Source organism: Citrus clementina, unplaced genomic scaffold (genome assembly GCF_000493195.1).
Source record: "Citrus clementina cultivar Clemenules unplaced genomic scaffold, Citrus_clementina_v1.0 scaffold_7, whole genome shotgun sequence".
Classification (NCBI taxonomy): domain Eukaryota; kingdom Viridiplantae; phylum Streptophyta; class Magnoliopsida; order Sapindales; family Rutaceae; genus Citrus; species Citrus x clementina.
In genome coordinates, this window is record NW_006262075.1 from 4,287,290 (window position 1) to 4,308,487 (window position 21,198).

Consider the following 21,198-nt stretch of genomic DNA (forward strand, 5'->3'; position numbering starts at 1 on the left):
CAAAAAGTCAATGACGTTTCCTAGGCTCAATTCCTTAGCTAGGAGGGGAGGCGACCACTTTGTCTTTACTCTTTTTCTTTCCGCGTGTGCCCGGGTAGTGGGTGCGACGCGTAACGACTGATGCTAAATGCTTCTGAAACGTAACTACTTACTAACGCCAAATTAGTATTAACGGTATAACACCGTTAGTAGTTAACTCTTTAATTCGTAATCAAATTTAATAAATTCTTTCTCAAAGCTCCATAAATATAATATGTAGCTTACGTTAATTCAAAATCAACTTTTGTGTATGACATTCAGCTGTTATTTAATTAAATAATTAAGGAGTCATGAAAAATTATTTTTAGGTGAACGATGCAGCTTAACAGCTATCCCATAAATATAATTAGTCGATCCATCTAATAAAACGATTTTAAAAATTTTTTAAATCATTTTGACTCCTAGTAACCCGTTCCCTCCCATAAGAACAGGAGACACAGTTAACTACCCTTAGGCGTTATTCGAGCAAATTAAATGCATCAAAATTCGGATCGGATACTACTCCTCGCTCTTTCCCCTCTCAAATCTCCTCCACAATTTGTACTAGTCCATTTTGTTAATATCACGCCTGAACTTAATTGTTACACGAATCAAACTCACATAAATCGAAACATCTTCATCATTTTTTTTTTCCATTCACTTAAAAAAAAAAAAAGGAAAAAGAAAAAAAAAAAAAAAGTACCAAGAAGAAAATATCAATGAAACTTCCATGTACTGCGGCTGCATTTACCGCGACCAACTCTTTACTCGTTTCAACTTTTTTCCTGGTAATTTCGGATTGTCTTTAATTTGCATGTATAAAATAAATCTAGTGGTTCCTTTTAATTAGTACGTACGTAGCTTGAAGAAATAAGAAACAGTTAGAAGTGGGGAATCATGGAGAGCTATTTGCAAGAGAACTTTGGGGTGAAACCAAAACACTCTTCAACTGAAGCGTTGGAGAAATGGAGAAATTTATGCGGAGTTGTCAAGAATCCGAAACGCAGGTTTCGGTTCACTGCCAACCTCTCCAAACGTTACGAGGCTGCCGCTATGCGCAAAACCAATCAGGTTCCTTCATACTTCACGATCGAAGTATTAATTGTCAATTTCTTATCATGCATGCGACTTCCCAATATTTTCATTCATATTTATGAACTTATTAAAAGATCATTTGCTAATCATGATCGTTCATCATATTGGTCGTGCCATCTCATCTGGTGAGGCGTGAGGGCTATAATAATATTTCTTTTAGTAAAACTAAATTGTCATTCTGATATAGCCAAATCATGCACGATACCAATAAATAAATAAATATATATATATATTCTCCTTCATCTTTGCCACTTTTTTAAAACTAGATTCTCTACCCTGCTAGCAAAAGATTTGTTTATGTATGCAGTATATATATATATATATATATCCGGAAATGAATTATTTATTTATTCGTTTATGACTGGTGCTTAATTACAAATTCATCTCGCTTGATTATTTATAATTCCCCTGAACTTGAAATAATTAAGCAGCAAACCCTGCTTGAGATAAATGCCGAATGCATGAACAATCGTCAGTGGTAGAATGGGCATTCTGAGGGCTGACATGATCTCGATCTTTGCAAGTGACTCAACATATCATATCACACTTCTTGTAGAATCTAGATTCTTCTATTTAGCATATAGTAAATATTATAGGAGCAATTCCCTGATGATGATGTAACTCATTTTTCAGAGCAGAGCAGAGCAGTGTAGGGATCATTGCTTTGAAAACTAACTTGTAATGTGTTACGAAATTCAACTTGCGGGGCTAAATTCTTTTTTCTGTTTTTACCATATGCAGGAGAAATTGCGCATTGCAGTTCTGGTTTCAAAAGCTGCCATCCAATTTCTTTTAGGTGAGTTGGCTTCTTCAAATTAACGAACTTTTACATGTATAAAAAATCTTCCTCAACCTCACCCCTCTTCATGGACTAATTGCAGGTGTGACACCAAGCGACTACAATGTACCTGAGGAAGTCAAAGCCGCTGGTTTTCAAGTGTGCGCCGAAGAGTTGGGATCAATTACCGAAGGCCATGATGTGAAGAAACTGAAATTTCATGGTGGTGTCACTGGCATTGCTGAAAAACTATCCACATCAATCTCTGATGGGCTCACTTCCAATACTGATTTGTTCAATCGCAGACAAGAGATATATGGACTCAATCAATTTGCTGAAAGCACTCCACGGAGTTTCTGGGTATTTGTTTGGGAAGCACTTCAGGATATGACTCTGATGATACTTGGGGCTTGTGCTTTTGTGTCCTTGATAGTTGGCATTGTAATGGAAGGATGGCCTCACGGTGCCCACGATGGTCTTGGAATTGTTGCTAGTATCTTGTTGGTTGTGTTCGTTACAGCTACAAGCGATTATCGCCAGTCTTTACAGTTCAAGGATCTAGACAAGGAGAAAAAGAAGATCTATGTTCAGGTCACGCGGAATGGATTCAGACAGAAATTGTCAATTTATGATTTACTCCCTGGTGATATTGTTCATCTTGGTATCGGAGACCAGGTCCCGGCTGATGGACTTTTTGTTTCAGGATTTTCTGTGTTGATTGATGAATCAAGTTTAACGGGAGAGAGTGAGCCAGTTATGGTGAATGAAGAAAATCCTTTTATGCTTTCCGGAACCAAACTCCAAGATGGCTCGTGCAAGATGATGGTTACGACTGTTGGAATGAGAACCCAATGGGGTAAACTGATGGCTACTCTAAGTGAAGGAGGAGATGATGAAACTCCCTTGCAAGTGAAATTGAATGGAGTGGCAACCATTATTGGAAAGGGAGGCCTTTTCTTTGCCGTCGTGACTTTTGCTGTTTTGGTGCAAGGATTGCTCAGTCATAAACTGGGAGAAGGGAGCATCTGGAGTTGGTCGGGAGATGATGCTTTGAAACTGTTGGAATACTTCGCTGTTGCTGTGACAATTGTTGTTGTTGCAGTTCCAGAGGGGCTTCCATTAGCTGTGACATTGAGCCTTGCCTTCGCGATGAAGAAGATGATGAATGACAAAGCACTTGTCAGGCATCTGGCAGCTTGTGAAACAATGGGATCAGCTTCCAGTATTTGTAGTGACAAAACTGGCACACTAACAACTAATCACATGACTGTTGTGAAATCATGCATATGCATGAATGTCAAGGAAGTAAGTAAAACTGATTCTGCTTCTAGCTTGTGCTCTGAGATCCCTGATTCTGCCGTGCAACTCCTGCTACAGTCAATCTTTACCAACACTGGGGGTGAAGTTGTTGTCAACAAAGATGGAAAACGTGAGATACTGGGAACACCAACTGAGACTGCTTTATTGGAGTTTGGCCTGTCTCTTGGTGGAGATTTCCAGGCAGAGAGACAAACATCTAAAATTGTTAAAGTTGAGCCCTTCAACTCTTCAAAGAAACGGATGGGAGTGGTGCTGGAGCTCCCTGGAGGAGGCTTACGTGCCCATAGTAAAGGAGCTTCAGAAATAGTCTTATCTGGATGTGACAAGGTAGTTAATTCAACTGGTGAAGTAGTTCCTCTAGATGAAGAATCCCTTAACCATCTCAAACTTACCATTGATCAGTTTGCTAATGAGGCTCTTCGAACTCTATGTCTTGCCTTTATGGAACTGGAGACTGGATTCTTGCCTGAAAACCCGATTCCAGTTTCTGGGTATACTTTAATTGCAATTGTGGGTATTAAGGATCCTGTTCGTCCTGGAGTCAAGGAGTCTGTTGCAGTCTGTCGTTCAGCTGGTATCACTGTAAGAATGGTTACTGGAGATAACATAAACACTGCAAAGGCTATAGCAAGGGAATGTGGGATTCTTACTGATGATGGTATAGCCATTGAAGGTCCAGTTTTCAGAGAGAAGACTACAGAGGAATTGATGGAATTAATTCCCAAAATTCAGGTACTTTTTACATTCTACTTACTAGAAAACCTTCATTCTTCATTTTGGTGCTCGATGATTAGGTAACCTTTTTTATTATTTATTTATTTATTTTTGAAAAGATGATTAGGTCGCTTTATCTAACCAACGAGGGACTTAATGATTTTACCTGCTTTTCCAGGTGATGGCTCGATCTTCGCCTCTAGACAAGCATACATTGGTAAAGCACTTGCGAACTACATTTGATGAAGTGGTCGCCGTAACTGGTGATGGTACAAATGATGCTCCAGCACTTCATGAAGCAGATATTGGACTGGCAATGGGCATTGCTGGAACTGAGGTTAGTACACTACAAATGATTTCATAGTGAGACATAAGTCGTTAATAAACTTATCATTGGCATTTTCGTAAAGTCTGTCAGTTTTCGAATCAACTCTGAAGCTTTTCTTTGATGATAAAAAATGGCTTCCGGTTGGTGCCAATATTCAAGTAATGTAATTCCCATATTTCAGGTGGCTAAGGAGAGTGCTGATGTTATCATTTTGGATGATAATTTCTCTACAATTGCAACAGTAGCCAAATGGGGACGTTCAGTTTACATAAACATTCAAAAATTTGTGCAGTTCCAGCTGACCGTCAACATAGTTGCGCTGATTGTCAATTTCTCTTCAGCTTGCTTGACTGGTAAGAAAGCACACTGCTTGTCTACCTTTTTACCCTTGAATTTGAATATTCAGCTCTTTGGTATTAAGCAGTACTCCTGATTCCTACTTATCCATTTGCATTGAACAATGTTCCAGGTAGTGCTCCCCTCACAGCTGTGCAGCTATTGTGGGTCAACATGATCATGGATACACTGGGAGCTCTTGCACTTGCAACAGAGCCACCAACTGATGAATTAATGAAGCGTCCACCAGTCGGAAAGAGAGGGAATTTCATCAGTAATGTCATGTGGAGGAATATCTTAGGGCAGTCACTTTATCAATTTATGGTGATATCATTGCTTCAGGCAAAAGGAAAAGCAATATTTTGGCTTGATGGCCCCGACTCTACTCTAGAACTGAACACACTTATATTCAACTCATTTGTCTTTTGTCAGGTAAACTTCTTGCAAAGATTTCTTGAGCATTCTTTGCATACTATCGATTTTCTAAGTCTGTTCATCAAATTCTGCAGATTTTCAATGAGATAAGCTCGCGGGAGATGGAGGAAATAAATGTTTTCAAAGGCATATTGGATAACTATGTTTTTGCATCTGTTCTTGGCGTCACCGTCTTCTTCCAGATCATAATTGTTGAGTTTCTGGGCACTTTTGCCAATACAACGCCTCTTACTTTGACACAGTGGTTTGCCAGCATAGTCATTGGATTCATAGGCATGCCAATTGCTGCAGGCTTAAAGACGATCCAAGTGTAAACCAGAAGAATTGGAGTTGCTACTTTTCAGATCATAGTAAGATGCTCACTCTCCAATCTCCATCACAAATTCTTTCTTCTTGTAATTGCAGATTCTTTATGGTTTATTAGTGCAGGAGTTTCTCCTGGCTTCATGTCTATAGGACAGTCAACTACATGAATATCTGGACCCTCATTAGTCCCAAGTATTTGTGGGATTTTTTTTTTTCGGTTTTATTTTATTTTATTTTTTTAGGAAAAAAGAGAAATTATTCCATGCAATACGGGATGAATTGTAACCGAGTATCTACTGATAAGCAGAAGATGCTGCTGAACAATATACCGTAATTTTTAAGTTTGATTCTTTAAAGAAGCAAAGAACACGACTCCGAAGAATTGAAAGGAAAATGGCAAACATGTGCTTCTCTCTCTTCCGCTTGGCCCACCATAAATATTAAAAAAATGTTAAATATTTTCAAAAAGTTAAAACTAATGCAAAAAAAGAGAAGGAATCGATGCATGTTGCAAACAGTACAAATGTTATCCCTTATCTGTGTAAATTTTATCCTCTCATCTGACCGCCACCACAAAACCGGCCATTTTCAGATCAAAGAAAATGATCTCTTATCCCAAAAAAAAAAAAAAAAAAAAGAGCAAAAGCCACAATCTTGCAGTTTTTTTTGCGATCACCACGCCAACCGGTGGAGCCAACAAAGCCACCTCCGCCATACCATCACTATCATAGCCAAAGGTCCCATTTGACTCTCTCTCTCTCTCTCTCTCTCTCTCATTTGTACATACTTTCTCCCTCTCATTTTCCTTCCATGGAGGAACTGTTTGTATTCATTAATTTGGAAGTTTGATTTTGTTTAATACTCTTATTTTTGGTTTTTTAATTATTATTTAATTGAATTTGATAAAAATCCTTGTAAATTTAAAATACAATAGTATGGAAGAGCTGAGCTGAAGGGCAGATTTGGAAAGTCTACTTACTGTTGTATTTATTTGGATGGGAATAGCGGTAGGAGACTAGGAGTCATATACAGACTTATCAAAACCTTAGATATAAAATTTAAAACTTAAATAGATTTATATATACAACAAGGTTGTGTTTTTATTCTTATTTTGGCCTGTTAGGGTCTTAATTGCCAATATTTATCCCACTAGTAGGATTAAGTTGTACTTCCCCGATCTCAAACTTATTGATTATGGGTGAGGTTGTGTTATCAACTGAAAAGAAAGACAAAAAAAGGTTAAGGAGTTCCACCGATACATAGTGGGTTTATATTTACTAATGTAGGCTAATTGGATCATACTGAAAAAATAGAGGGATTCAACCCATTTGTTGAAATATTGGCTGACTGTGGTAGTTCTATAGTGTTTGAGGACTGTTTAGTCATGTTTCATGTAATTATATATGTGTAAAGAATTTAGAAATTATGAATTAACCTTTTTTTTAAGTTTGTGATATGAATATGATTGTCATGTGCTGTTATGTTACTCATGCTTCCTAAATTTTTATGTATGTTTGTTTGCACTTTCTTAGCATTGTTTGGTTTACATTTTTGGATATAAGCACTTTAATGAGTAATATTTTGATCAAATCTGCTAAAAGTAGGGATTTCTTTCTCACATTCCTAATGCAGTATTAGCAAACTCCTATCAAGTCTTCTCGTAGAAGAGGCCACAAATAAAAAAGCTTTAATTTGCTACGTGCTATTGATCAAAAGTCTCTGCGAGGAATCAAGTTGTAGCCGTGTGAGGTAAGACAGGAAATTTCTTAACCACGACCAAAGTTAGGCATCAGCGTGCCGGAATAGGATGCTTGGAATTTGAATTTGAGGGCAAAATTCTCCACACAATAAACAAAATTTGTCTACATACGAGGACGAAGTTGCCTCTTTAATTAAACACCCGTGCGAGATGAGACAAGAATCTTGTTAGCCTTGACCAAGAAATTAAGATACATCACACATATGCAACACATTGGCCTCAAAACTCAAAAGCCTATGAATAATGATGATCTCTCTTACGACAAGCCATGTGGTGTTTGAAATCAGTGTTCTTATCATATCCTTTTACTCTTACACATGCCAAGAAGAGCACAAACGCCTTAAAACTACTGTAGATACCTAAAACCCTAACCTAACCGCCAACCTTTGCATTTAGGCTAAATTTAGCTTGCAGCCCTTCGATTTCTCTCGATTTAATTACATCGTATCACCAACCATCATGAATATCGCCCAGCTAGGCGTTAAAGCATTTCTCAACACGAGAAACAGATATATTATTTGATGAGCCTTTGCCAATTGCCATATGCCCACCGTCTGTTTGGCATACAAATGAGATTTGACTTTTTGTGGAAACTTATTCATGGCAAACGTAATATTATCATTTAATGTTCTATCACTCTTTGCTTTTATTGTAGAGCTTTAATGTTTTTTAGAAATCACGGAGTTTTCGACTAATAACTTTATCAAACAACAGGTGGTTTCATTCTTTTAATTTTTTTTTCTCCACCTAACAAGAGGAAATAGCGTTTTAGGCAACAAGAAAATATATATAAGGTTTTAGGAATCAACCTATGATAGTAGGAGTGATGTTAATAGGTTCATTTTAGTTTTCTCAAGAACCAAACCAAACCAATCTTGATCGGTTCGAGAATTTATGAACCAAATGTGAACCAAACTTAGGAAGAGAATTGAACCGAAATAATAATTCGGTTTGGTTCTTAAGTTTGGTTTGGTTCAAAAAGTTTAATATTTTTTTAATTTTATATTAACCAAATTTTTAGACTTTTCACCAAAATTTGATCTTTTTTTTCAGTCCAATTCAATTGTAATCATTAATTATTTATGTTTACAAAAAATTGATAAAAAATGATTTTATAACGAAAAGAAGTATTGTATGTATTAGCCACTGAAAAACTGATCGATTCAGTTCTTATTACATAGTTCGAACCAAACCGACATTTTTCCAATTTGGTTCAGACAAAACCGAATAGCAACCCTATAGCAAAGCATGCGGTGGCAAGTATTAGCCTTAATCTTACTGATTTGCGGCAGTAAAACTGCATTTGTTTATCGATAAGAATGAAAGGCAATTGGAATTTTTTCAGGCCTCGTATTTTTGGCAGCCGCTGCATGGAAGGATCGTGAAAAGAAAAGTCCCTTTACAGCTGGACAAAGAAATGATATTTCTGTGATCCAAATTCGTTTATGGCAATAGCATCATCTTCTTTGCATTCGTTTGAAATTTTGATTTGCATATATGCAGACTCCTTTGGCTCTACACATGCCTTTCTCCTGCAAATTGAAAAGAGCCTTCTGAAACCGTGTAGGGACACAGAGTGTTTGGCCATGGATCTTTTGGCATTAATGCGTTACTTACAGATTTGAGCCAAATTCTAATAGAAGGAAGATTTTCAAATTTTTTGCCTTCTACTATTTGTATTTATGCTTTATATACATATGACTGTGCAAGAAGAGCATATTTTGTAGATCAAAGCATCACAGACTACACCGACTAGCTAAGGCAGAGAGAGAGAGAAGCTGAACTCCGAACACACAAACTAATCTAGACACACTCACACAAGTACGTGATGATCAAAGCAGTTCCTGAGTTGGGAACTAGCTCATGATCACGATCAGATGAGGCTAAAGTTGCCTGAGAGACGCTCGAGACGAGACCACAACAAGTTCCCTAGCGAAAATTTTGGTCTATCATCCAAGCTGCCGCCGCCGCTGCTGCTTCTACTAAGACTTACTGAAGAAGTTTGAGAAGTTCGATTAGAGGATTTATTAACCACCAAGACGGATCCCCCAATCTCTTGTTTCAGAAGTTCCACAGTACGCTGATTCACATCATGCCCCGAAGCATCCATAACATAGAATGAACCGGTTGCTTTCTCTCCGTTTGTTCCGATCTCAGCCATGGATACTGAGAGTCCATTTTCGCGGAAGGCTCGTGTAACGTCTGAGAGCAGTCCCATTCGATTTTGAGTACAAATCTCTAGCCTCAAACCCTGCTGCACAAAAGTACTTAAATCGCGAGTCATGCACGGAGGGAATGCTTGTAAATTAAGCATGAGCAGCAGAGTTTTATTATTACGTGAACTATATGTATAGACACACATACATGTGAAACTCTCCGCTCAATTGCAGCAATCAGGCACTGGGTTAGCTTTTGCCTTTGGCTTTCTGTGTCCAAAGTGCAGCCATCCGTCTGCCTTATAAAATACTCCTGCCATTTCAGCATTCAAACAAAACATCAACAATAGCTAGCTCAACATGAAAAAGGCTAATATGACTGACTGAACAAATTTTATCTTTCTCTGTGAAGATGAATATTCCCGGTACGTACCTGATCGGCGAAACAGCCCTTTGAGCTAATTGCAGCATGGAACACTACATACTGCAAATCAGTCAATGCACATAGAGTATCAAACAACAGCTTTGGCCTATCTACACATTTAATGTTCACTACCGAGTATCCTTTCTCTTTGCAACTGTCTATCAACACATGGGTCCGAGTACACCCATTCCAATGGCCAGCACCACCATCGCAGCCCCGACACAGCTCGTAGTCCCGGTCGGCGTACATCAACTGGTGGAGACGCCGCTCCGTGTGGGTCCGACCGGGCATGGGAGTGGTTAGCCTCACACTCCTTGTCTCCCCTTCCCCATGATGGGCCCCAACCACAATCTCTAGTTGGTCTTCTACGTGGGCCAGCATCTCTGGGGCTGTGATGGGCCTGCCTTCCAACCCATCTTCTATGTAAAATATGCACGCGGCCCTTGTCTTGTGGGTCCATGCCACGGCAGCAGGCACGTGGCATCCTAACTCGTAAAGCACGGCTGATATTTCGGACATTAGACCCGGTCGATCCACCCCAGTCACCTCTAAGGCCGTGTTTTCGGTTGATACGTGCCGTGGTCTAACATCTCTTTTGAGACATTTTTGTACTTCATTTGATGCCCCTCCTCCTCTTCTGCTAGCGCACAGCGCCTGCAAGTAATCATTGTTTATATGCATATATATAAATAAGCGTCTCTTTTTGAAAAATATACATATATATTTTTAAGAAATTAAATACTAAAAATAATAATAAACACAGAGAGAGTTTTTTTTTTTTTTTCGAGAGGGGGAACCTGTTGAATGTAAAGAATGAGGGTTTCATCAGTGAGTTTGTTTCCGAGCTGGTCTGTCACGTGGAAGACTGAATGCCATCATGCAATCAAAACAAACCCACATGAGTTAGCCACAGAACCATCGTGGGTACGTGATTCATCTATAGCTCATAAATTAGTTCATAAAGTAATTTAAATTCTGTTTTCTGTAAAATATAAAAATAAAATATCCGGATATAAATAAATGCACGCACATACTAGGTGAGTAAGGTGATGTAAAGAGGGAAGTTGATCGAGTGCTTACCATCCATGAACCATCCACCATCAGAGGAAATGTATGATTTTGATATCACGAGTTCAAGATCTGTCAAGACTTGGACCATCTCTAGCAGAATCCCGTGCTTGTTTGCGCTATCAACCTATTATTATCATGTATATATATTTTTTTTTAAAAAAAAAGTCATTATAGATCGTGATACAGGTTGTTTCAGATCATGAAAATTACTGATTCATCGTATGCGCTATGTGTATAATAAATAAGGAATGGAGCCCGTGAAAACTTTCAAATTAGATGTCAACATCCCAGTTTCAAAAGCCGAGTTAGATAGCAACTGGGCAAAGTTATATGAAAACTGCGTCAGTCATAATCACAATATAATGAAAACTGCGTCTGTCGTCTTTACATCTAATATAATACAATATAATGATATCACTCTTTCATGGTTGGTTTGTATTCAACTAGATTACGCATTTGGTTAGGTTGGCAGGCAATAGTTGTTTTGATGTAAACGAAATCAAAGTATTTTACACGAATAGCTACCTTCTCCTAAACATTACCACCATGCAAACAACACAACTGCTGCCTGGCAGCTGCTGCCCTCCCTTCCCTGACATTCAAAAGCTAAGAAAATAATCTCTGCTAACTGTCATAAGCTTTTGGTTTCTTTCATCTTGCTCTTTTTATTTGATACATTAATTTTAAAAGAAAAAAAATGATTTCTATTAATGGCGCTGCAGGCCACAAATCACTCACTTTTTTCCGCCTCGTAACTTCCACTCATAATAGCGGAGTATGGGAAAGTAGTGAGGGACTGATTCATTTATTATTATATTAACTTAATCAGAATCATTAATTAATTAAACGATTGGTTAATGACTATCTAGGGTTACAACCAGCAACCGTAATCTTGATGAAATGCGTGCCTGGTATCTTTCTAAAGTTAATTCACACATGAGACATTACATCTATGGTGGAATCTCCAACAACTAGGGACCCACTATTAAACTCAAAATATTAGAAGTAAATAAATAAAATTATCGGGAAGTTTAAAATGTTCAATACTCAGCTACCAACAACAGGCACATTTAAATGAATTGATTTGTAGCACCATATATAAGAATAATGTATTAATCATTTATTGTTCTAACCTTAACAAGCGTGCAGTCTTGGTATGCGTCATTATCAATACAAACCCTGCAAATTAAAAAAAATGATTTGCGTCTAATCAAATATCATGCATCAAAGGTTAAATAGTATGTCATTGAAAATCTGGAAAAGGAAAATGAAAATAGAAAAAAAGAGGATAAGAGAAAAAGAAGATTATTATGATACCTGGGAGGGTGAATTCTTTCGATGAGAGATTCAAATTCGGGGTCGATGTAAGGCTGATAAGGGATTATTTCCATTTTCTTGATTAGAAGAGCTTCAAGTTTGGTTCATAGGGAAGGGCGTGGAGCTTTTGTAAACACCACAGAAGGCTGCATATATGCACGAACTTAATTGATAACTTATTAATTGCATATTGAGTATAATATTCAAAACACAAGACAGATATTAATGTTGGACTTGCATGAGGCAGAGAAGATAAGCGAGCGGCGTCTGCTTGTTTCGTAATTTAAGTAATTAATATGATATGATCTTCCAAAGGCAACTGTGTAGAAATTTCTCAAGTTCTATATAGCTTACTATTTCTTCAATATCAAGAATACAAGAAATTATATATCAAGAAGTTTTTGAGTCCAACTTGAATTCTGATGTTTTTGGATTAGAAAACTAGTTTAACAAGGCAGGAAATTTCCTTCAAAATGTTTTTTTTTATTTTCTATGCATTGTTATGATAGAGAAAATAAGCGAGGAAACAGCTGCAGAATTCCGTACAAATTAATTTGATTATTTGGTACGCCGATTCATATTCATGTTTCTTCAGAAAGAAGAAGAGTGGTTTTTAATAAACAAAAGGAATCAAGTGAAATAATATATATATATCAACAAAATCCCATTCGAATTGATTATACGAATTTAGACATAGGATGAATAATTGATAAGGCAAATTAAAGCACCTTTGATCGTTTAAGTTCTTGAAAACTCCATTATTGATAGCCGACGTTGAACAATAAATATTCTAAAACGAAAAGTAAATATCAGAAGTATGATTTAAATACACATAAAACAAATACCTTTGAATTAATCGAGTTTAATTTGCACGAATGGTATTCACTAAGCTGAAGAAGAAATTCAGGAAAGCTTCTTTTGTCGGCTGATATTATCAGAATCGGATGTGGGAAACGCGTAAGACCAAACTGTGCTGAATACGGAAAGGTTCCGAGTATAGAACGTTTTGATGGTAGCGGAAATACTCACAGCCGAAACAAATGGAGAGTCATTATAACAGAAAATGCTCTACCCAAACGGGGAAATGAAAACAACTCCACCTCTTTTGTTTTTGCCCTTTTTTTTATTAATTTTTTTCCTTTTGTTTTCCAAAATATATGAGAAGAGTTAAATACAAAGACAACCAGAAAACATAAAACACACTCTCTCTCTCTTATACTTCTTAACTTTTAGTAAAAATTAGGAGAATACGAGGACGCGTTGGCGCAGGTTTGAAGAGTTAGACTTTCGATGCCAGCTTGCCACGTATGCAACATGCGTCCTCCAAGTGGCTGGTTATCAGAATTTGCATGCTATCGAACTGCGGCGGCTCGCGGTCTCCAACTTCGGGTTCACATCACAACCACAAGGAGAAGGTGTCCTATTTTTAAGAGGGGATTTAGGAAGCGTGATTGATTTATGTACGTATTTATCATTCTTGTTGCACTGTTTACCTAGTCAAAGCTTTTCCGCAAGATGTGAGTCGGGGCTTTGTGGACCCCACGCTTGAAGCTGAAGTGGCAATGTCATGGTGGGGTATGTGTCCTGATCTTACCTGCGATGTTGGACATCGAGTTCGGATTTCGTAATTATTCAGCTTTGACTTCTATCTGAAGCTAGTATTTGTAATTTTATGTATGTTCCTGATTCCCTCTAAAATAACTTTGATCTTTCTGGTTGGGTTTGGATAATTCTAGCTTACTTTTGTAAATCAAACTTTTTCATCTCTTCTATAGTGGGTACTATAGGGATTATGTTTATTAGAACAATAACCTTGAAACGTACAGTTACTAGTATTAAATTACTTTAATCAATTACTGAAGAGATAATGTGTACAATAAATCGATCGAAATATGTGGATTATGGAAAGAGATAGAGGCGGTATTGTCAATGTCTAAAGATTTTATTAATCTCTTGTATTATATAATATTGAACAAATAAGTTGGCAAAAAAAGTCCAACTTGGCCCAAGTTTGGCCGGCCTCGGCCTATGTCCTGTGAGCTTTAAGTCGGCCCACATCATGAAATTATAGATTTGAAGTCCACCCCAAACGAGCCTAGTTAAGGACATTTGCAAAAAGCCTGAGCCTAAGCCTACTAGCCTAGGCTTATAATTTATAAATTAAAAGAACAAAAGAAAAGGAAAAAAAAAACACAAGTTAATGACTTAAAGTCACAACAAAGAGCTACAAACTCTTATATAAATTGATATGATATTAATTCATTGGTTGAATGAAAATATAAAATAATATAAATAAATCATGTGGGCCAAAAAATATTTAATTCAACCAATGAATTAACGCCACATCAGTTTGTATAAAATAAATTTATACAAGAATTTGTGGCTATAGCATTACTCCACAACCAAACCTAAATTAAACAAGCAAAGCAACTGTGCAAAAGTGCAGCCACGAAACCACCCAAGAATTGCAGCCATTACCTCAAACAAGTATTATTTCTACATTGAACTAGTCTATACATATAAAGTTTGGCAACTAAGACAAATGAATGCAAAATGATAACCTCATAGCCTGCACCCATTAGAATGACATCCAAATGGCTAAATCTCGAATAGATGCTCTAGGAAGAGTATCTGAAAATTTATGTTTTTTGGAATTGCCTTAGCAGAATGTAAAAAACTCTATCTGCATACATTATAAAATTGTGATGACTGAAAGCTTTCTAATAGAAAAAATAAGACCTTGCAACCTTAACTAAAATTATTGAAGACCCAAACCCGGCCTAGGCTTATTTAGGTCCGACTTGTTGAAGTTTGGACAAGCTTTAAGAAGATTTGGGTTGATTACCAATTACACAGGCTTTGGCATAGGCTTAGAAAAGCTCCGCCTAACCCCACAATTTGCCAATCCTAATCGCGAATACATAATGTGCTGAGAGCTTTTTAATTTTTTTCCTTAAAAAACTAATATTTATTATCATAGTACTACTAAGACAAACTCTAGTTTTTTATAATGCTGTCTAAAATTATATTATACGATAAATATTTCTATCTTATCATATATTATTTAAAAATGATTTTATCTTATTCTATTTCTTAAAGGGAGGAAAAGAGTCTCACTAGGGGAAAGTGGGGGACTCAAAACACTTTCCTCGAATTCGTTGGTTTCCATGATGGAAATTTCTTTAACATAACATATTATTGACCAGACTAACCACAAAGAAAATTTTAATTTCTTGTGCATTTGCGGTAACATTTCAAAACAAAAAAAGAAATGAGTGAGTACAAAAAAAAAAAAATGCATATGAAGTTAAAGGAATTATTATTATCATCATTATAATTGTTATTATTAAAAAAAAGAAGGTACTATAGATTTTTATACAAAATAAAAAATAAGAAAAGAAACACGCGTTCTTTTTTTTTTTTAATCTATCTTTTAAGAAAAAGGAAAAGAAGGGGAAAGAGAAGGAAATTGGAGAAGAGAATGCAGGTGCTGGTGCCGGTGTTTGTCCAATTAGAGATTAGAGTGTAGGAGACTCGTGTAGTTGACTTGAGGCTAGCTCATAATAGGGGTAAACAGGTAAGGCCATTTTAACAACCAACCTTGTATTTTTTTCAAAATAAGAGATCCACCGGGTGAGTTGGAGGAAAAGCAAACTTTCGTTGACCCACAAAATCAACAGCTACGTAATTCGCATTTAACAAATTTCCAGGCGGTGGTTATTATGAAAGGTTAGCTGCTCGCTGCTCTCTCCGCCACTCCTCCATATCCTGAAAATTGAAAAGTCGCACACTCTCACCCTCAGAAACACTTCCCTTTTCCCGCAAGTTAGGGCACTGTCTTCTGCAACCACCTTTTTACGTCATATTTTTTTCCTTTATGAGAGCCAGAGCCCCCCGGATGTCTGTTCTTGCTTCTCTGCCTCCTCTTTCATTTGTTTTTATTTTGATGATTCAGTTATTGCGAACCCAATAGGAAAATAAGAACTAGAAAAGCAAGTTTAGAATTCTTTTAGCTTCCTTTTTGTGTTCTTTTAGTTGGGAAATATATAGCAGGGAGTGTGGCTTTTTTGTGGGTTAGAATCAATATTGCTTTTTGATATTGTAGTCTTTTTTTATGGAGCTTATACTGTTGAAAAAGGGTCTTGATTTTACTCGGGAAAAGAAGAAGTGGCTGTTTTTAGTCGCAGCTTGTAGTTTTAGTGGTTACGGCGTGTACAAGGTTTATAATCTGCCAGTTGTGGCTAGGAAGAGAAGGAGAGTTTTCAAGTTCTTAGGAGCTTTGATTTCTATCGCAGAGGCTATCTCTGACTCTGCTGAAACATTTGGAGTCGTCTCCAAGGAATTGAAAGATTTCTTGAAGTCTGATTCGGACCAAATTCCCAATAGTCTTAAGCAAATTTCCAAAATCATGAATTCAAATGACTTCTCTGAGTCGGTAGTTTATGTCACACAAGCTTTAACTAGAGGAATTTTGCGTGGATATCGATTCCAGGCTAAGAGTGATGAGGGTGCAAACAATAATCCTAGTTTTGAGGACAGAGTTTTCGACAAGCTGTTTACAACAGCTGGGTCTGGTTTTGCTTCTGTTGTTGTGGGAAGCTTTGCTAGGAACTTAATTATGGCCTTTTATTCAGAGGGGAAGTCTTGTGGAGAAATGCATTCGAATTCTACTCGTTCGATGAATATGGACCATGATAACAATTCAATTCCAAGATGGCTGAATGCGGTTTGTGGCGATGAGAGGAGTAGAGAACTAATTGGGGATTGTATCCAAATGTTAGTAAGCACGGCGGTTTCTGTTTATCTGGATAAGACTCTGGATGTAAACACATATGATCAATTCTTTGCGGCATTGACTAACCCCAAACACGAAGGAAAAGTGAGAGACATGATGGTAGCAGTTTGTAATGGTACAATGGAGACTCTTGTCAAAACATCCCATCAAGTGTTAACAGGTTCTAATTCGAGCTCAGGTTCCCCATACTTGGCTGTTGATCAGGGACTGGGTGCGAGAAGGAAGAAGCTTTCTGGGCAAGAAGCATTGTCAACTCAATTTAAAGCAAGGAATTCGTTTGGCGAAGTTAAACATAGTGGGTGGGTTAGGCAAGTGTCATCTACATTGGCAGTGCCAAGCAATAGGAAATTTGTCCTTGATGTCTCTGGGAGAGTTACTTTCGAAATGGTCAGATCTTTCCTAGAAATCTTGCTGGAGAAGCTATTTGATGGTATGAAAAGATCTGTAGACGTTGTTAATGAGACTGTTATTGACAGTGGTCTTGAGATTGTGAGATATGTTACTGCTAGGTCTTCTGCTGTTGCTACGATATGTCTCTCTTTGTGTTTGCACATATTAGAAGCTCCTTGGATTTTGGCGCCCTCTTAAGTTCACTATTTTCATTTCGTCATTGGACGGTTAACAACCTTCCCCTGGCAGCATCATAGGAAAGTGCATTAATGTGTCCCACATAATCAAGGAAGTTATTTTGCTGTTGATTGATGCTTCTTGCCACAAGAATCTTCGCCATTCCCTTTTTTCATTTGTGGAATTAAGTGGTTGGGTGTCCCACTCGTCATTACATTTACAACGCATTTGTAATTCATTTTCATTTTGATACCGTAAATTGGTTGTATTCCACTGTATGTCACTGAACGTCATTATGATTGACTACCATAAAACTCCTAAGCGTATACTGAAATCACAAATGAAAATTATTCTTAATTTACTCTACTCATACTCTTGCCTGTTTTCTATTTGATTCTTTTGTAATTTGGATATCGAGTTAAGTGGCGAACTGAATTTTGAAGTTAAGATAATCTTGCAAACATGTAAGATCTTGATTTCGTGTAGCACGGCAACTTGCTTGGTTCATTTCGTATGTGGATGAACATGAACTTCCTTGGCCTTGGTTACAACAAATAACAGATATGGATAGGCTTCTGATTGATTCAGTTAAGTAGTTGTGCTGTGGTCCTGAAATACATTAGCAAATCGCGACAGTACGTAAAATCTTCCTTTCTGGCAGGCGTCGAGACATCAGCTATTTTGGCTACTTAGTGCGTCGTCTTCGAAATTATGATTTCTTCGAGATCGATTATTCTTTCTCGAATAATTGAGTCGTGTTGCAGAGTGTTTCTTCTGATCCTTGGTGGGTCTGCTTGAATGTATTTGTTTCTGATTTGCTATTGAATTTCTTGTCTTCTTAAATGTTTAGGACTGAACACCTCATGTGAAAACATGCTATACTTTCACATTTATAACGAACAAAACTATACCATAACCTATGTCGCCTTAACAATTACAAGCATTCAATTCATAATCATACGTTCTCTCTTTAGAAAACAGAAATTTAGACGAAAGCGATATTATTAAGCATCCCCATGAACTGAGCATTCTATAAGATTTTATCATATGCTACAATCAGTGTCAGCTCTTTTTACATATATGAAACATTCATACATGCGCATTTGTACAAAACAGAGAACGTATGATATCTTCAGGTAATAAACATTAGGTAAAATGAAATTTTGACTGTGGTCATGTAACAGAAAGCAAGAAGCCTATATAACTCTTACCACTGAAGTAATTTTAAGGTTCAACGGCATTATTTACCAATGGGCTTTTGGCTTAGTGGGCAAACTATTGCACTCACAATGTGTGAGAGCAAGGATTTGGATATCCATAAAAGCATTGTGGGGGTCAATTGCTTTCTTCCTAAAAAAAAGGGCAGTATTTATTTGAGTGCTGCAATCCAAGCACAGTTCAGGAGATGAAGTTGCTTATACTTTCTCCTTTGACCAGTAAAACTAAAAATTAAACAAAATGCATCCTATCAATCAACAAGGGTTCTTGATTACCAGTAGAATAATTCAGCATGACTGAATTAGCCTCCTTTCAAATTCTGCAATGAAGAACATCAAGAGCAGAAAACATTTGATCAGTTGAATAATTCAGCATGACTGGACTAGCCTCATTTCAAATTCTGCAATGAAGAACATCAAGAAGTAGAAAATATTTGAACACGTTTTAAGCCTCCTCAAAAAGGAAATGTTGTATGATATCAAAGACTCCTACTCCACCTATCAACAGGTGAGAGGAAATTCAGTATAAGATCTGCTAACTTGAGTTTGCATCAGAATCCTTTGCAGCTGCCTCTTCCTGAAGCTTCTTTCTCCAGTATTCATCAAGTGGGGGCCCAAATATTGCCTTCCCGGAAACAACTCCAATTCTGCAAAAAAGCCTAATTGAGTCATCCCTACAGCTCTAGAGATATTCGCTATAATCAGATCAAGCTCTGTGGAAAACTAAGAATTGCAAGAAGCTTCATTCTATCAGGCAAAATGGTGTAAAAGATGAATGCAAAAGTTGAAAGAGGTTGCTTTAGAATAAGGGGCATCACCTTAATGCAGGCTGAGAAAAATAATATGAATATGAAAATTAAACAGCATTGAGAAATAAAAACACTCTGCGATTGAAGACAGGAAATAAATTCTATATCACTGCCACCTTCACAATTCTGTTCCAAAATCAAAGCGAGAAGTGAAGCCAGTATCATCTCAATCACAGTACACTATGAACTGCAGGTTTGCTGCTCATAAAAATTGCAATGCCATGGCTCTACTATTTTCAGAAAATGAACAAAGGATCAAGATCACATGGCTCTATGGATACCTTATCCACGTACCTGATTAAGGCATGCATACATGTAACTTTTTCTTTAGTTCCGGACACCATCTTTTGCACAAATTTCAATTCTTAAAGATTGCATCAAATCATTAATCAAATCACATATTCCGGCTCCATTTTGGCATTTCTATATGAATCTCCTTGATCTCACGCAAATGGCAAAGGTCAACTGTTGATGTATGTTATTAGGAATTAATCACTAACAAATCAATTACAAGGGATTCACTTAAATTAACTCAAATGGCGGGCCAGCAACCTACACAAACACAAAAAAGGAAAAAAAAAAGGACTTCTTCAAGAGTACATGATCAGGAGAGTACGAAGACATATTATCCACCACTATTCCAAACTACAAAATAATCATAAGGGAGCTTCTAAATCTGGTTTCTAACAATTCAGTTTCGATTATTACAATTCCATGGACTTATGTTTTATTTAAGATAAAATTCCATATTAAAGCTTCAAGCTATGATAATTAAAGCCAAATACACATCACGCATTAAAAAGATAATTTCTAATTCCAATGAATAGAATAAACTCAAGAAAAATATGAATCCAAGTACTATGATGAACTCAAATTAAAGATATGAAGTGTAGAACAATAGAACAAACAAAGCGAACTTACATAACTGCTCCAATCACCATCGGGAAGGAAAGAAACCTGCTGCTTAAGAACATTTTCAAGCTTCTCTATCTTGAAAATGCAATCTGGCTGGGTTTTCCCGATCAAGTCAAGGGTTTATTGGATACTACCTGTTAGTCAATTTTTTATTCAAGATAAAACCCAGAAGAAGAATTTCCGACCCGAAGGATGTAGGGGCTCTGGAGCCCCGTTTCTTGCCATAGGCATGTGCATCATCAGTTGGACTAGCCCAAAGCATGATCAGTTGGACAAGCTCAAGGGCCCAGATCATCAAAATTTTCAATTGTTTATTGCAAATATTTCTTTTTGTTTTATTTCGTTATTTTATATATATTTTTTTCTTTTAAAATGATAACCATTGATTTTTTTAAAAAAAATTATATAAATATGAACAACTCAATTGTTATATTGTTGATTGGACAAACAAATTTTGAATATAGCTAAGCACTGTTATGTGATTATGCCCACACTATTATAAATATTAGTATGATTCGTGATTTCCATATAGGGATGAAATAAGAAAAGCAAAAATTGTCGATATGTTTAGAGTTATTTGATGACAAGGCAACCATCGATAATGTTTAGCGATCTTGTTTTGTATGATAAAAACATCAGGCACCTAATCCTGATATCAAGAGGTGGGTCAACAACGGGATATCAAATTATCAATTTTTCAAATGGAGGAAGTCGTGAATGGGGCACTACTGCATTGTGTACTGGTCTAATAAAATTCAAAAGGTATAATAAACTTACTTTTGAAATTGATCAATCATTGATAAGTTCAAATATATAATACACTTGTTTTTAAAAATTG

The 21,198-nt window shown here is 36.9% G+C and overlaps 3 protein-coding genes and 1 long non-coding RNA gene across 7 annotated transcripts; 2 read left to right on the forward strand and 2 right to left on the reverse strand.

Annotated features, from left to right (window-relative positions):
• Window positions 1-800: 800 nt before the first annotated feature.
• LOC18036079 (calcium-transporting ATPase 2, plasma membrane-type) lies at window positions 801-5,777 on the forward strand. The gene is made up of 7 exons (XM_006426065.2): window positions 801-1,089; window positions 1,855-1,909; window positions 1,995-3,943; window positions 4,104-4,262; window positions 4,435-4,606; window positions 4,723-5,021; window positions 5,099-5,777. The coding sequence occupies exons 1-7, from the start codon at window positions 916-918 to the stop codon at window positions 5,336-5,338; spliced, it is 3,048 nt and encodes a 1,015-aa protein (XP_006426128.1). The 5' UTR covers window positions 801-915; the 3' UTR covers window positions 5,339-5,777.
• Window positions 5,778-8,439: 2,662 nt separating this feature from the next.
• LOC18036080 (ACT domain-containing protein ACR1) lies at window positions 8,440-13,775 on the reverse strand. 3 transcript variants are annotated; one of them, XM_024181345.1, is made up of 8 exons: window positions 12,903-13,775; window positions 12,058-12,203; window positions 11,874-11,919; window positions 10,750-10,864; window positions 10,467-10,534; window positions 9,679-10,323; window positions 9,454-9,558; window positions 8,440-9,343 (listed from the first exon to the last, which is right to left on the reverse strand). In XM_024181345.1, exons 2-8 carry the CDS (start codon window positions 12,129-12,131, stop codon window positions 8,963-8,965), a joined length of 1,434 nt encoding a protein of 477 aa, XP_024037113.1. In that variant the 5' UTR covers window positions 12,132-12,203; window positions 12,903-13,775; the 3' UTR covers window positions 8,440-8,962. The 3 variants fall into 3 exon arrangements, with proteins under 3 accessions (XP_024037113.1, XP_006426129.1, XP_024037114.1); XM_006426066.2 differs by having other exon boundaries at window positions 8,440-9,340; window positions 12,903-13,774; XM_024181346.1 differs by lacking the exon at window positions 12,903-13,775 and adding an exon at window positions 12,786-12,821.
• A 1,863-nt stretch (window positions 13,776-15,638) lies between these two features.
• On the forward strand, window positions 15,639-17,747 carry LOC18037626 (protein PHLOEM PROTEIN 2-LIKE A10). Its single transcript, XM_006426067.2, has one exon. The coding sequence runs from the start codon at window positions 16,172-16,174 to the stop codon at window positions 17,438-17,440; it is 1,269 nt and encodes a 422-aa protein (XP_006426130.1). The 5' UTR covers window positions 15,639-16,171; the 3' UTR covers window positions 17,441-17,747.
• A 718-nt stretch (window positions 17,748-18,465) lies between these two features.
• Window positions 18,466-20,526, reverse strand: LOC18037405. Of its 2 annotated transcripts, XR_002904556.1 has the most exons (3): window positions 20,367-20,526; window positions 19,135-19,283; window positions 18,466-19,037 (listed from the first exon to the last, which is right to left on the reverse strand). It is a non-coding gene; the product is annotated as an uncharacterized LOC18037405 (long non-coding RNA). The 2 variants fall into 2 exon arrangements; XR_002904555.1 differs by having other exon boundaries at window positions 18,466-19,283; window positions 20,367-20,521.
• Window positions 20,527-21,198: the final 672 nt, after the last annotated feature.